The sequence below is a fragment of the Mus pahari genome, chromosome 23 (genome assembly GCF_900095145.1).
Source record: "Mus pahari chromosome 23, PAHARI_EIJ_v1.1, whole genome shotgun sequence".
Classification (NCBI taxonomy): domain Eukaryota; kingdom Metazoa; phylum Chordata; class Mammalia; order Rodentia; family Muridae; genus Mus; species Mus pahari.
This window is the reverse complement of record NC_034612.1, coordinates 40,634,865-40,651,724: the sequence shown is the minus strand read 5'-3', so window position 1 is coordinate 40,651,724 and position 16,860 is coordinate 40,634,865. Positions and strand designations below refer to the sequence as shown.

Sequence of the window (16,860 nt, the reverse complement as noted above, 5' to 3'; positions counted from 1 at the left end):
ACGCCCATATTCAGCTTGAAGACGTTATGAAGAGTTGTCACCCCAGTTCCCTGGGTTTTGGGGCTAGAGGTGGTTATTATAGGTTGTCTTTCTAGGGAATGTAGAAATGGTCATAATCGGAATAAGGAGGAATAGCTAAAATTGATTGCATAGCCATAATCTTATTTGGTAGAAATCTTTTTAATTGTTACTAAGCTGAAGTCATAAATTTCTTATTTTGGTATAGAATTTATTTTGATGCAAAATCAAGGTTTTCATTGGCACAAAATATATAGGAAGCCTGTGGGTTAAGGTCCAAGTAGCAAATTCATGGCTCTGTGGTTACTGTTAGGGTGTTTTCGGAGACTGTAATCAGAAATGGCTGAGAGTAGTCGACAGAGAACAGTCCAGATTACTTCACAGAGATAGTTGGTTTTCAAAAACGTCAGAAGTCCAGAGATTGTGACATTGAATGTTATTTATTCGTTTGTTGTTGAGACCAGTCTGCTCCTGAGAGCTTTCCCTGTCTTGGATTTAAAGAAGAAACTGAACATCTTTGAGTTACTCCAGTTGTGGCGAGTCAGCAATTATGCAAGAATTGCCTCATTCATCTACAGACATAATACTGTCCAAAGAAAGGACACAATTACAGGTTAGGACAGCCTGATTCTGCTGAGTCAAAGTAGGCTAGTCCTTAATATCCTGTCTCTCTGGGTCTATCAGATGATCCTGGGCCAGAAGGCTGAAGACATACATACTCCATCTTCCTGACTTACTGGGGCAGTATAGGTAGGCAGCTGTCTCTACAATTTGTCTCAGTTCTGGAAGCTGTGTTAGGCTTCCTATATATTTTCAGTTAATGTAGGTCATTCTCGGATTTCTGATGAGGTTTACAAACCACTTATAGTCTATAGTAAATACCCAACCCAGGCTATTTACATTGAGAGAACAGATTTGAGAAGATGGGTTTCAGATGGCATACAATCTAAAGCCAGGAGATGAGTCAGGTGTAGAATGATAAGTCTTTTAATTTAGGACAGATGACAATGTTCCATCTTAATGACAAAGTTGATGGACTGGGTGTGAGGTATCTTATACCTTATAAATTACAAAATGGTAATAGTTGTGCTCTATATTGAGAGAAAGGTTTTGTTTTTTATTGGATCAGAAAGGGGGGAATCTTGTGGTGGCTCTGGGTTGCTTGCTCTCCCAAGAGAGTCTGTCTGGAATGAGGAATGTGTGACATACTCAGGTGGCTTCTTATGAACTAATCACCTAATGAATAAAGGAGCCAATCACTGGGTGAGTAGGCAGGCCTTCTGGGCTGGACGGAGGAAGAGAGGAAGCAGGAGAGAGTTAGGTCCGTTTTGCAATGGGGACAGCAGAGGGGTAAGATGTAGCTGCTAGAGTTTCCTAGTATCATGGCGGATCTACAAGGATTCGCCACTGGAGGAATCAGAATTTAATAAGGCTTATAAGATTAGGTTTTAGTTATTGTTCCCAGAGATTGAGTTCCCATTGTTTCTGAACTAAGTTCATGTGGTGTTTTCCTTCATGCTACGGCTGGGTTCAAGAGAGAAAGGTACTGCGGCAAGCGTGGGTCTTCGAGATGTGTACCACAAAGGTCGTGGGGGATCTGAAGCCTGGGATTGGCGTGGTCGCAACCTGCCCATGGGTGGGAACTTAGCGAGTTGGGTGGAGAGATAGTGGAGTTCTGAGTCAGAGCTTCTACACGGTAAAAACAGGTCTGCCATTGCCTGCCAGTGCATGTCTGGCCAGATCACTGGGACAGAGGCGCAAGCATGGGAACATGCCGGATCTTTTTTTTTTAATTTTTTTTTTTTAATATTTCTAGCAACACCAAACAAAGAGGGACCTGATTTGTACCATTATGAGTAGGGTGGAGGACAGAGGAAAAACAAAACAAAACCAATAAGAAAACCACTAAGTGGTTCGGGGACTCACCTCGGGCACAGAGCTCACTTCATGCACCTGGCCGATGAGCTTGCAATAGGATTGATAGAGCAGGAGCAGCTGGAAATGCAGTTTGTACAGCCTCTGACACAGCTCCAGTTGCTACGGGGTGGGGGCGGGGAGGGCACACGGGAAGGAGAAACAGCTGTTAAAGCTCAACCCGCAAAGCTGTGAGGAGTGTTTCTATTCCAAATAAAACGAACCCAAACCCATTCAGTAGCATCGGCGAGATGGTCACAGTACAATACAGAATGCTGCTTTTTATATGACACCGAATGACTAATTAGGATGGGCTATAAAAAGGAATGGGGGGGGGAAACCACATTTCAGTTGTATATGCCAACGAAATACCTATAAATTATCCCTGAGCGTTTGTGTTGATTTTTTTTTTTTATAAGATACAAACTGCTTTTAAATAGCCAAGAATCCTTTTTTATTAAAGGAAGAGCCAACGGGCAAAATACTAACTAGTTCTAGGTGTTAAGTCTCTAAGTTGAGTTGCGATTTGGGAAAGGACTGTGTAAGTCTGGGATGCCTTGAGGGGGCAGCCACTCCTGAAGTCCGCAGAAGTACAAGCCACACAGTGTGCAAGAGATGAGCAAGGAAACTCAAGTCATGCCACTACCAGGGTGCACAGCACTCTCGGAGTTGAGATCCTCTATGCAGCCTGCCTTATATCAACAGTGGGTTAGTGCTCAGAGACGATGGGGTGTAACAGAGGAGGGGGAGAGCCTTTGGCACACTAGATCAGGGCTCGGTATTCTCCATCTGCTATAAATCAGATGTGCAAAGACTCCACTGTTAGGTTTGGAAGAGGCCACAGGAAGCCAAGGTAAACGGGACCTGTACTCAGGGGCTATAGAGAGCTCAGCTCAGAGCTGAACATAGAGGCAAATTAAAATGATTTCCCGGGCCGGTGAGATGACTCAGTGGGTAAGAGCACTGACTGCTCTTCCGAAGGTCCTGAGTTCAAATCCCAGCAACCACGTGGTGGCTCACAACCACCCATAATGAGATCTGACGCCCTCTTCTGGTGAGTCTGAAGACAGCTACAGTGTACTTATGTGTAATAATAAATAAATCTTTGGGCCGAAGCAAGCAGGGCTTGCTGTGTTGACCGGGGTGAGCAGAGGTCCTAAAAATTTATTTCCCAATAACCACATGAAGGCTCACAATCATTTGTACAGCAATGGTGTACTCACATACATAAAATCAATAAGTCTTAAAAACAAACAAACAAAAACACTTTCCCCTAGATCTGGCGAAGGATACATTGTAAGATTTTTCAGTTTTATGGAGTATATTCTGTTGCTATCACTGATGTCCTTTGATTTTGATTTTTTGTTTTGGTTTTTGTTTTTCAAGACAGGGTTTCTCTGTATAGTCCTGGCTGTCCTGGAACTCACTCTGTAGACCAGGCTGGCCTCGAACTCACAGAGATCCACCTGCCTCTGCCTCCAGAGTGCTGGAATTAAAGGCATGTGCTACCACTGCTTGACTTGATACTGATTTTTAAGTTACTAAAATTGATGCTAACTATATCTATATATCTATATCTATATACATATATGACTATGCTGAATGAAGCGTCCCCCTTTCCCCAACTCTTCCCTCCTTCTAAGAGAAAACTAATTCTGTTTAGACTTTCTCTTTTCCCCATTCCCCAAATACTGGCAAATAGTTTTAGAGTGAAGAATTAGTTGAATCTGGCTAGGTCTTTGGTTTAAATGTAAAATTCCTTTTGATAAGTTAATCTCTCTCTCTCTCTCTCTCTCTCTCTCTCTCTCTCTCTCTCTCTCTAAAAGGGAACCTTTTAAAATCTGGTATGGAATGTAACTATCTTGCGAATTAACTTTAAAAAGTGTTAAAAAAAAAATAACGTTTTCTTCCCAATTAGGGTGAAACCTAGCCATGAAAACTCTTGATTTTCCTAAATGCCAAATGGTGGTATTTGTTGTTTAAAAATTTCCATTGAGACAATGAGGATTCATAGCAAGGTAGGTTTCTGTTTGGGAGAGAAAACAGTTCAGAAGGCTCCGTACAGATAAGCTGCCACATCTCAATCTACCAAAGAAAAGAAAATTAAACCAAAAAGGGAAACCATGCTGAAAGATACAACGGTTAACAGTCAAAATAAGGCTCGCCATGGGTCCGTGCCTCAGTGGACAAAGAATAGGAAAGAAAGTTAACTTACTGCAAGAGATTCCATTTGCTACGCAGCAAGCATGGTGCAGGAGACGAAGGAAAGGAAAGAGAGTATAGGGTCAGTGTGGCATGCGACAGAGAGCACAGCTGTCCTCAGCAGTGTTAGCTCGGCTGGCCCAGACCTGGCCAGCGCTTGCCAGTGTGGTACCCATTCAACATGCACAGCGGTCTGGTGAAAACAAGCGTTAGTGGGCAACGCGGCTCTGAACAAATGCGGCTTTCAGTCCTTGGGATCGCCCGAGACTATCTGGGACACCAGAAGCAACTTTTGTTGTTGTTGTTATTGTTGTTGAAGATTCGAGTGCACTAATGTGAGTGGAACTGAGAAATCTAAAGAACCGCCACCTCCCCGCTCCCCCCCCCCCCGCGCCAGTTGGATTGCCTTTCCTATTGGTCATGCATGTGGGTCTGTGCACATGAGTGTTGGTACCCTTGGGGACCAGAGGCATTGGAGTCCCACAAGAGCTGGAGGGACAAGCAGCTGAGTCACCCAACATTCATGCTGGGAACTAAACCCAGACCTTTGGCAAGATTAGGGCACACTCCCAATCACCGATATTTCCCGTCCCTCAGACTGAGAGCGTGCAGTAGGAGACTGCTAGAGAGCGCTGTCTCAGAGGAGTAAACTGCCTTTGAGCATGCTACTCCCAATATTTCCATGCGTTTTATTTCTGATTATTTACAAAGATAGTTTTCTCATATGCAATTGCTAATATTGTAACAATGTCCGTGGGAGGGACATGTCCCACAATGTGTGAATACCCAATCATCACACTTATGAACCAAAAAAAAAAAAATCAGTAAATAAAATTTATAATTATTTTTATCTACTAAATAATTCCTAAAAGCAATCCAGAACTAGGTATTAACTTAAGATATTGAAAATTTACCAAGGGTGTCACGTTCAGCTACAACTACCATTTTGTAAATGTCACCAATGACATCGTAAGTATATAATCAGTTTGTGAAAATTTTTGGTAGATGGGATGGGGGTACTACAATCTGAAAGAAATGTTTAAAATTTTTTTTCAAAATCAGTTTAGACCAGGCCTTGCGGAGCACATCAGTGGTTCCAGCACTCTGGAGGCAGACACAAGGTGACTGAGAGCTTGGGGCCAACCTGGGCTTAGAGTAAGAGGCTATCTCAGTCCCTGCCCTAAACATCAGCTTCATTAATACCAACTATGAGTCCATAAATCTTGGTTCTGAACTTTCAAAATATTTAAGGACCTATCTTACGCTCTTTGTAGTCCTTGGCACAGAAAATACTTAAAACAAAAACAAAAAATGAACCCCCACACTTTTGGGCTATCAGTTTAATGTAGTGTATTTAAAGACACTGTCCAGTGACTAGCGTAACTGTCAACTCATCCCAGTGGCTACAGATGCTACTGAAGGTGCACCTAGACCCCCACCTCTGACTCCTGGTCTCCTTCCCTCCACCTATCATAAATACCACATGGCCCTGATAGCTGTGAAGTGACTGTAAATTTACTGAGTTTTTTTGAGTTTTGTTGTAGATTCTGGTCATGAATTTCTCTAAATCTTTGAAAGAGAAATGCCTTAAAGCCTGTGTTGTGGGCTGGAGAGATGGCTCAACAGTTAAGAGCACTGGCTGCTCTTCCGGAGGCCCTGAGTTCAATTCCCAGCAACCACATGATAGCTCACAACCATCTGGAACAGGGATCCAATGCCCTCTTCTGGTGTGTCTGAAGACAGCTACAGTGTACTCATATAAATTCATAAATCTTAAAAAAAAAAAAAAGAAATCCTAAACAACAGAGAGGCAGGAAGTTTGCAGATCACAGAACAGAAGCAGGCACAGTGGCATATGACTATGAGCCCAGCACTCTGGGAGGCTGAGGCAGGAGGACTGCTGCAAGTTTGAAGACAGCCTTGGACTTGAGATTTTAGTCCCCCTGCCTCTGGATCCTGAGTGATGGAGTTATAGGCATGCTCGGCTATGTCTGACTTACTGTATCTTAGCTAATGGTTGAAAAGTCACATGTGTGAGCTAAATGGAACTGCACTGGCTGGTTTTGTGTGTCAACTTGACACAGCTGGAGTTATCATAGAGAAAGGAGCCTCCCTTGAGGAAATGCCTCCATGAGATTCAGCTGTAAGGCATTTTCTCAATTAGTGATCAAGGGTGGGAGGGCCCATGGTGGGTGGTGGCATCCCTGGGCTGGTGGTCCTCGGTTCTATAAGAGAGCAGGCTGGGCAAGCCAGGAGAAGCAAGCCAGTAAGGAACATCCCTCCATGGCCTCTGCATCAGCTCCTGCTTCCTGACCTGCTTGAGTTCCAGTCCTGACTTCCTTTGGTGATGAATAGCAATGTGGAAGTGTAAGCTGAATAAACCCTTTCCTGCCCAACTTGCTTCTTGGTCATGGTGTTTGTGCAGGAATAGAAACCCTGACTAAGGCAGGGATAAAGTTTAGATTCTATATAGAAAGTAACTTGGGCTACTGATGAATCTCTTTGTGTTGGGCAGTGATGGCGCACGCCTTTAATCCCAGCACTTGTGAGGCAGAGGCAGGCAGATTTCTGAGTTCGGTGCCAACCTGGTCTACAGAGTGAGTTCCAGGACAGCCAGGGCTACACAGAGAAACTCAGTCTTGAAAAAAGAATTTCTTTGTGTCTTAGCATGTGAGTGTATGAAATTTAAGCACGCAGGAGAGCTAGTCACTTACCTCTTAATGCTAATTGGGCTTGATACAGTGACAACTGCTGCCTACCATTCATTCATCCCTTCCTTCCCTCTTTCCTGCTTTTTTTTTTTTTTTTTTTTTTAATTTTTGAAGTGCTGGGGATTGAACCCAAGGCTTTGCACATGATAGGCAAGCTCTGTGCCAACAATCTACATCTTCGGTTGACAGCCATTTTGTTTGTCCAAAAGAAAAAAAATGTGTTTTTTTCAGTCTTGTTCATGAATATATTTCAAAGTCAAAAACCTCAAAGCCTGCCGGGATGTGGTGGCGCACGCCTTTAATCCCAGCACTCGGGAGGCAGAGGCAGGCAGATTTCTGAGTTCGAGGCCAGCCTGGTCTACAGAGTGAGTTCCAGGACAGCCAGGGCTACACAGAGAAACCCTGTCTCGAAAAACCAACAACAACAACAACAAAAAAAAACCCCAAAAAACCCTCAAAGCCTGTGATACGGGCAATACATCTTGAGGTATTTACTATTTTTAAATCTAGCAGACATAACTTTAGCCAGGCTAGGAGAGAAGATATGCTTTTGGAAGACAAGATAGGTGAACCGTATCTGAAGGCTGAGGTTTAGAGGGTTTCAGTCCGACTGGAGAACAGCCTGGCTCAACATTTAACTTGTTCAGCTTGTATAAGGTCATGGGTGGCAGCCCATATTCCTGTGCGGTATCGAGACAGGAAAAATGGCAGGCAGAGTGTTTTTTTTTTTTTTTTTTTTGCAGAGAGACTCTAAAAGCTGGAATGATGATTTGAGGACATGATGCGCTGAGTGTAAATTCTTGTGCTTGCACCCAGAGTCAGAAATACAGCTTGCACGTGACTATGCCAACTGTGACATAAACTCTAACAAGCCTCTTCAGCTCTCATGGGGACACTTCTGCAGAGCCAGAGAGATAAACGGTATTTGCTACTTTACACGGTGGAGGTTGAAAATACTGCCAGGAGAGACCAGAGCTGGCCAGAGCCTTAGCTTCCTGACCTAAATTTACGTGAGCTTCAACCACCAGGGGGAGCTACTCTAGAACAGAGGGACCAGTGGGAATCTGTTTTTAATTGATGAGAAATTGCAAATCGTGAAAGGTTTTTCTGTCTTGACTGGTGAATGCATAGGGGGGTGGGGGACGACCCCAAAACACCATTAAGTAAGCTGGTACATGCACATGGACAGAAATGATCTTGCGAGACAAAAGCAAACGGCTTGCTTGATCTCCGTGCTATTTAGCACATACTGTGTCTCACCCTAGACGATTGCTAACACCAGGAAGACTCAGTCAATAACTGGCCTAAGACTCCAATTTGATTACATACATGAGATTAAGAGCATCTTCCCCAGATAACTGATTGTTGCCCAAGTTCCCTGGTGACCACTGGGTCCAGGAACCAGCAGGATATCTGAAACTGCATGCTAGTGCCAGCTGAGGTAAACCTGGTTGACCTTACTAGCAGGTTAAAGGCATCGCACTAGATGCTGCTCCCCCCCCCCCTTTTTCTCTAACTCCACAATCAACCTTTCCCCCCTCCGATGTGTGTGTTCTGCCTCTAGGAGTAGGCTAGAGACAACTTGGAGAGAGGGAATATGGCAAGCTGTGAATGCTACTCAGATTCAGTTCATCTCAAATGCACAATGAAAAATTCCTAGTTGCAGAGGGATGTAGCTTTCCTGGATAGGGTTTTTTGTTTTGTTTTGCTTTGTTTTGTTTTTTTGCTGTTGTTTTTCAACTTGACACAAACCAGAGTCACCCGAGAGGAGGGAAACCCGAGTTGGGGAAACGCCTACAATAGACCAGTATGTGGACAAGTCTGTGGGTTATTTTCTTGACTAATATGGGATGGGCCCAGCCTACTGTGGGTGGTGCCATCCCTAGGCAGGTGGATGGTCGTGTGTTATGTAAGAAGGCAGGCTGAGCAAGGCATGGGGAGCAAGCCAGTAAGCGGCATTCTGCCATGGTCTCTGCGTCGGCTCCTTCCTCCAGGTTCTTGCCTTCCTTCAGTTCCTGCCTTGTAGCCCCTCAGTGATGAGGCTACATGATGTAAGGTGAGATAAACTCTCTCCTCCCATGTTGTTTTCAGTCATGGTGTTCATCAATCATAGCAAGAGGAGCAAATTAGGGCAGTCGTAAAGGGGCAAATGAGGTCACATGCACACAGTACCTGAAAGTATTACCCCTCATTTTTATTCTCAAGCCTTTACTGTATACCTAGAGCTGCCACATCAAACTGAGTGAAATGTACGAGAGATCGGGAGCAACAAGGACGGCAACAAGTACCGGGAGCCACACGCCCACGGTTCAGTTAAGGGGGTCAGGTGCACAGTGGCCGTCCCCTAACGAGACATCACTTGCAACATTAGAACATCCTTAGATCGTGTGTGTGTAAACTATGATGTTCCTGTGTGTGTGTGTGTGTGTGTGTGTGTGTGTGTGTGCATGAAGAGAGAGCTGGAAGTGCTGTGGGGAATGAGTACGAAAGGCGAATGAAAAGCAAGCAGTAGAAACGAAGACCTACGGAGACCCGGGAGAAGTAAAATAGCGAAGTGAGTTTATTTGAAAGCAGGATGATCTAGCTTTAGTTCCCACTTATTTGTAGGGCTAGCACTCACCAAGCAGATCAGGGGATTGGTTTCAACCTATATTCCTAATATAAGTCTGTAATGTATTAATGTATTCTCCCAACTGAATCTTCATTATTGGGTGTTAACAGGATCTGATAACAGAGTCAATGCTTAGATAACTACTTTTATACACTGTATACAAGCTGTACTATAAACTGAGCTAGGCTTGTGCTAATTGCAAGGTCTAACCTGGTGACTATTTTCTGGCCTGACCTTGGCCAGCATGACGGAGTAAAAGGATAACCAAGCTGGAGCCAGGGGCAGGTCCTCTTAGGTGGCCATAAAATGTGAAACCTAGTAATACTTTATTTTTTAGAAGTATCCAAACAGTGGCCCATGACTTTACTCCCAACACACAGGATGCAGAGGTCGGCAGATTTCTATGAGTTTGAGGCCAGCTGGTCAACATAGCAAGTTTTAGGACAGTTGGGGCTATATAGGGAATCCTATCTGTTGAAAAAAAGTGTGTGTGTGTGTGTGTGTGTGTGTGTGTGTGTGTGTGTGTGTGTGTGAGTGAGTGATATTCAGATCAGCTGAATCAGGACATCACAGGTGCACACATCGGGATTGATGGCAACCCTAGAGTGATTCTGAACTCCACCTTTGAGTAAGCATTGTTTATGAAGGAGTTACTTTGTAGCACCATTACATGCCTATATTAAAACCTATATCAAGACTCTCTAGAAATGTGCAGGGTGGTGGTGGTGCACGCCTTTAATCCCAGCACTTGGGAGGCAGAGGCAGGCAGATTTCTGCGAGTTTGAGGCCAGCCTGGTCTACAGAGTGGGTTCCAGGATAGCCAGGGCTACACAGAGAAACTGTGTCTTAAAAACAAAATAAAATAAAAGTCTCAGGAGACTACAGACTGAAAAACAAATGTGTTCTCGAAAAGAGCAGAAACTACCTCTAATAATCCCATCTAAGATTTCTCAGCCTTACAGATCCCTTTTTGGCATCCTTAGTCACTTATCTCGGGGCTCACGGAGGGACAGGATGGGGGCATTCAGCTCTCAGCACTCTCAAGTTGTTTGGTGACAGTGACCAAATTGGTACCAGATTACTGGTGTTAGGTGGAAAAATGTCACCCCAAACCTCACTGGGCTCTTTATATGCTGATACAGCCTGGGTGTGTGATCTGAGAAGCCTTGTCAGTGGAGATGTGATTCCAGCGTGACACCTGCTGCACGTGGACTGGGTCGAGGCCTCCTAGCTTTCCCTCGAGGGCCCCTCGCAGCTTCAGTTTGTCCGTGTGGTAGGTGCAGCCTAGCAGCCTTCGTCTGTTCACTTCCCTGCTGCTGCTCACATTGCGGATCAGATCGTTTGCCGTTGCTGTGCAGGGGCCCAGCCCTCACAGCCAGGCTTCTGAGATGCTTGCTGAAGCTTCTCAGGCCCTGTCTCTCTGTGCTTGTGGGTCCTACGACTTCTCTTTAGTTCTTAGACCATCACAATCCCTTCTGCCTCAGGACCTTTACAAAGCCTTTCACCCTAACCAACTTCCACAGCTAGTTCACGCCTAGTTCACATCTGAGGTCTCTTCTGTCTCCCAACCAGGAAGCCTTCCTTCCCAGGGCTACCTGCTGTCTGATGCCTTGGTTCTGCTGTGTGTGCTAACAGCTTGTGTTTCTTACCACAGGCAATGCCTCTGTGATGTCTGGATTGTCATCTGTCTCCCTGACAACAAGAGGAGGTCAGAACCTCTGGTGGAACCATAAAACCCAAACAGGGGCTCTTAAAACCTAATGGCAGAATGAATAGTTTTATCTCAGTCTTCTTCCTAGTTTCCTGCATCATGTAACATATATGTATGTAATCAGCTGCTGGTATGTGATATGCACTTAGGGCTAGTCTAAGTGGGAACATCTTTTTAGCAGTGTTTGGGGACAAGTCAATAGATAACTTTCCTTTACTTCAATGAACCATTTCATTGAGGGAACTAAGCAGTCCAGCAAGGAATGCTGGAAGTGGTTTTATATTCTGGATTAAGAAAGGCTCCTTAGGAAGTGATTAGCAAAATTTAACAGCATCTGGCAAAAAGGTTAGTCTTATGTTGCTATTTTTCCAGAGAGGAAAAAACAAAAATTCCCCAGTCCCATCAATACACAACCATGCATGGTATGGATGCACACACAACCATGCATGGTATGGATGCATTGTCTTCCCCTTTGGTATCATGTGAATGTGGGAGACAATGCCTTCCTCCTCTTCCCTTCTCAAGCTCCATGCTTCCTGTGAGGCTCAAAACCACCACAGAGCCAGACAGACCACAGGAGAGACATACTCTTAACAGGCGTCCGTTACCTTTTCTTCCGAGTCCCCGGGTTGGCAGGTAATCACTCCATCTCTCGAGCCGCCTGCAAATGTTGCCTTACAGTTGGCAAGCCACTGTTGTCAAGAAAAAGAGAGATGGGACATAGGTAGATCCACAGATGTCCTGAGGACATTTAAATTGTGGGGTTTGTTGGGAAGACTTGAACATGCTTCTTAACAAGAGTGAATGCAAGTTTGCTGGAATGACTTTTAGGAAAGGAATCTTGAAAGGGTAAAGATTTGCTGAAATTAAAATACCTGCTGGAGGTTCACAGTTTCTTTTTAAGATTTACTTGTATATGTATATATATATATATATATGTGTGTGTGTGTGTGTGTGTGTAAAATCATGTAATATATTGGATATTTCCTGGGATCAGAGTTATAGATGCCTGTGAGCCATCATATGGATGCTAGGAACCAAACCTGGGTCCTCTACAAGAGCAGCCAGTGCTCTAAACTGCTAAGCCATCTCTCCTGTCATTTAAAATAAAATATCATGACCAGATGTGATGGCACATGTCTTTAATCCTGGCACTTGGGAGGCAGAGGCAGGCCGATCTCTTTGAATTTAAGACCAGCCTGGTTTTGAGTTTTTTTTTAAAACCAGATCATTCCTGATTTAGGTATGAATGAAAATAAATACTTCTATGGTTAGAATAATTTCACACATCTGAGATTAGGAGACAGGACCAATACTTCTCACAGGCGAGAATATTCTGGACTTGCTGTATACCCACTTCTCCACTGTGATTGGGAGGCTGCCACGGGCAGGCTTCTGCCCCGGAAGAAAGACCATTACAGCCACAGCTCGGCTCTTATGGTAGGGGTTCCACATAAGCATATGGGTAGTACTAACACAGTGTGAAATGGTCTCTTCAGGCACAACACAGTGAGCCCTGAGATTCCCACTTCTCACCAACAGGTTAATTCGCTTCACCAGCCAGAGAGAGAGGATGGCTCTGACCAGGTGACGGCTGAGAAGCTGGGGAATATAGGTAGGTGGCAAGCCACAGATCTAAGAGACAGGGGAGTTATGGTGCAGTCTTAGAACGTTCGCCCTCAGAAAGCTCATGGGAGGTTAGAACAATAACAGCATCCCAGCAGAGGCAGGCAAATCTCGAGTTCGAGGCCAGCCTGGTCTACAGAGTGAGTTCCAGGACAGCCAGGGCTACACAGAGAAACCCTGTCTCGAAAAAAACCAAACCAAACCAAACCAAAACAACAACAGTAGCAACAGCAGCAGCAGGAAAACCTGCAACTCAGTAAGCTGTCAGCCATACAGAATGGACTCATGACATGACAGTTTCTATGATTGTCATAACTTCACAGTAATTTGCCAATGAGATATTATTATCAGATGACCAATAAGAGATAGTAACTGAGCTTTGAACTGAAGTCCATCTGACTTCAAAATCCATATTCTTTCTTACAGTGTTTGGAGAATTTCACTGGAGAACATAGATACAAGTAGGTGTCATACACACGCCTTTACAATAGGTGTTATACGTACACCTTGTCATAGATACAAGTAGGTGTCATACATGCACCTTGTCACGTTTTTTTACAGCAGACTCCCTGAGTCTCTAGGCCTCTCCCTGTCAGAAAGCAGGTGGTTTGCATGGAATGACTTCTAGCTCTATCATGGAGGCGGGGAGAAAAGAGTCACGAGGAACAGCTAAGACAAAGCGAAGTCAGGAGGACAGGGAAAGGAAGCTGCTCAGAGCAGCCAGGAGCTGGAGGATCTGTGTGAAGCCAACACCAGAAGGAGGTGCTCTGGTTAGTGTTTTTGTCAACTTGACACAAACCTAGACATAGCTTGGAGGAGGGTATCTCAGCTGAGAAATCCACTCCATCAGCTCCATCTGCTGGCAAGTCTATGGGGGCATTTTCTTAACTTGTGATTGATGTGGGAGGGACCAGTCCACTGTGGGCGGTAGCAGCCCTAGGGAGGTGGTCCTGAGTGATGTAAGAAAGCAGGCTGAAGGAGCCATGGAAAGCAAGCAAGCAAGCAGCACCCCTCCATGGCTTCTGCTTCAGTTCTTGCTTCCAGGTTCCTGCCCTGACTTCCCTTCATGATGATCTCTAAGATCAAACAAGGCCTTCTCTAATTCACCTTACTTCTGGTCACGTGTGTTGTCACAGACTGGAGATCTAAATTCAAATCTTGGGCAAAGGAAACTAGTTCTTCTTTTTTTTTTTTTTAAAGATTTATTTATTTTATTTATATGAGTAAACTGTTACTCTCGTCAGACACCCAAGAAGAGGGTATCAGATCCCATTACAGATGGTTGTGAGCCATCATGTGGTTGCTGGGAATTGAACTCAGGACCTCTGGAAGAGCAGTCAGTGCTTTTAATCACTGAGCCATCTCTCTAGCCCAAGAAACTAGTTCTTCTAATGCATCTCAAGGGACATACCGAGCAGATACAAAACGTATGTGCTGGTTTCTCCGTAGGGACCTTAGTGGGGTGAAGTGGAAAGCTGAACATTGATTGCTCTTTTCTTGGTTCAGTTTGAGCCTCTTGGTCTTTTGACCAAGGTCACATGCATTTGGCTCTAACCAGTATTATATGTTGTTCTGCCACTCTGAAGTAGGAACTGGCAATACACAGTCACACACACACAGTCACACACACAGACACACGCACATAGTCACAGACACAGACACACCCACCCACACAGACAGACACACACACACAGACACACACACACAGATACATACACATAGTCACACACACAGACACACACACACAGATACACACACATAGTCACAGACACAGACACAAACACCCCCACCCACACAGACAGACACGCAGTCACACACACAGACACCCCCACCCCCCAGCTGTGCTCCTTCAGTTGTAACTGACTGCCATGCACAGAGACACAGGCTTACCGAGAGCGTGGCCTCTTTCCTGTTGTTGTACGTATCCAGATACTCTTGCAGTTCCAGCACACTGAACTTGAGCTTGTCTAGGAGTCCGCAGGAAAGGAGCTAAAGACAGGAAACAATTTGCTTTAAAAACGGATGGAAATACCAACAGGAAGGTCTAGTATACAAACAGAAAAGAAGGAGCTGGAGAAGCAAGGAGCGAATTTGGCTCCACTTTGGCTACAGCTGGAACTGGAAACTAGTTTACAATCCAAACCTTCCACTGGAAACCAATGTTAAGATGTGATACCCATTTTATATATGACTCTGTTATCAGGATCAGTAATATTTCCTGTTTTGTTACGGAAGACAGACCTCCATCTGCAAACTAATTTTGTATTTAATTTTCATTTAAAATAATTTAAGATGAAATTATTTTTCATATTGCATTCCTTGCTGAGGGACCAATCAGGCTGTGGGCAAGACTGACTTTGCTGCCCCTTATAGCTGACCACAAGCCTGAGAATGTGGGAGGCTGTGTCTAGAAAAGAAAAATTCAAGTCAGAGTTGCAAAGTTTTCTTCCTACAGCCATGACTTGATAGTCAGTTAGAGGCTCCCTGGTGACCTCTGTGAGTCATGCAATTATATGACAAAGTCAGAATAACTCAGGAGACGGGCTGAGGAGACGGAAGGTACACACACACACACATGCACATATACATGCACACACACACGCACACATGCACATGCACATACACATGCACATACACACACGCACATGCACACATGAACATACACACACGCGCACACATGCACATACACACGCACATACACACACGCACACATGCACATACATGCACATACACACACATGCACACACACATGCACACACACACACGCACACATGCACATACATGCACACACACGCACACACATATGCACACACATGCACACACACATACATGCACACACATACACACGCACACATGTACATACACATGCTCACACACATACACACATGCGCACACACACACGCACACACACATGCACACACACGCACACACACATGCACACACACATACACACACATGCACATACACACGCACACACACACACACACACTATAATAACAAATCCATACATGAACGTGTCACCATACTGACCAGGGCAGGGATACTCACCGTCTCTGCATCCACGAACAGCGTAGGGCATTCAGAGCAGGAGGTGAGCATCTGGGAAGAGCTGACAAATTTGGACCCGATTCCCCGGAGGTTGTCTCCAAGGTAACTGGCTGCATCACAGGTTAGGAAGCAGAACCTCTTTTGAATATTCTGCAAGGCAGGAGAGGGATCATTCACAAAGGTCCAGCTCAACGTGTACAGTAGAAAGTAACTCTGCATGTGTGTTGCACAAGTTTAAAATAATCTGGGGCATGGTGGTGCAAACCTGTAATCAAAGACTGGGGAGGCAGAGACAGAGGATCAGGAGTTCAAGGCCCGCCTGTGTTACATGAGATGCCTCAAAAACAGAAACAAAACAAAAATGGGGTTAGAGAGATGGCTCAGCAGCTAAGAGAACATGTTCCTCTTACTGAGGACCCAAGCTTGAGTCCTAGTACACAGCCCCAGGGGATCCACAGAGAACACACTGCAACATAATAAAAGCTATATACGATAAGCCCACAGGCAACACCATCATCAATGGAGAAAAACTCAAGGTCATGCCATTAACATTCGGAAGGAGACAGGGCCACCACCTGTCCCCAGTATTTCCAACACAGTGTTTGAAGCACTAGCCAGAACAATATAACCAAAGAAGAAAATTAAAGAGATATGACTAGGAGAAGAAACAGTCAAACTATCCCTATTTGCAGATAATATGGGAAGAGATATATAAAAGATCCCAAAAATCCTCCCAGAAAACTAGAAATGATAACACTTGTAGCAAAGAAATACTAAAATCCATATGGAAACAGAGAAGAGCTCAGAGAGTCGAGGCAATTCTGAGCAGGCCAACGCACAGGGCTTACTGGTCCATATTTTGAGCTGTATTACAGAGCTGCCTAAGCACAAAGGAAATATCAACAAATCCTGCTGGGAGAATGAGAAGTCCTCGTGCAGGAGAATGAAATTAAACCCCTCTCTATCACCCCGCACACAAAATCAACACCAAATGGACCAATGACATTAACGAGAAACCC

At 44.7% G+C, this 16,860-nt stretch overlaps 1 protein-coding gene and 1 non-coding gene across 11 annotated transcripts in view; both read right to left on the bottom strand.

The window, feature by feature from the left end:
* The window catches only part of Fry (FRY microtubule binding protein), a 398,256-nt gene that overhangs the window by 5,078 nt on the left and 376,318 nt on the right, over positions 1–16,860 (bottom strand). For 7 of the 10 annotated variants that reach the window (XM_029533782.1, XM_029533775.1, XM_029533774.1 and 4 more), the window contains 5 exons: positions 15,842–15,991; positions 14,684–14,782; positions 11,776–11,859; positions 4,148–4,165; positions 1,945–2,055 (listed from right to left, as the gene is read on the bottom strand). In XM_029533782.1, coding sequence (XP_029389642.1) covers positions 1,945–2,055; positions 4,148–4,165; positions 11,776–11,859; positions 14,684–14,782; positions 15,842–15,991 — 462 coding nt within the window. The remainder of the gene's footprint in view (positions 1–1,944; positions 2,056–4,147; positions 4,166–11,775; positions 11,860–14,683; positions 14,783–15,841; positions 15,992–16,860) is intronic. The other 3 variants (XM_029533777.1, XM_029533778.1, XM_021222524.2) reach the window with 1 other exon arrangement.
* LOC115063127 lies at positions 4,851–4,952 on the bottom strand. The gene has a single exon (XR_003843006.1). It is a non-coding gene; the product is annotated as a small nucleolar RNA U13 (small nucleolar RNA).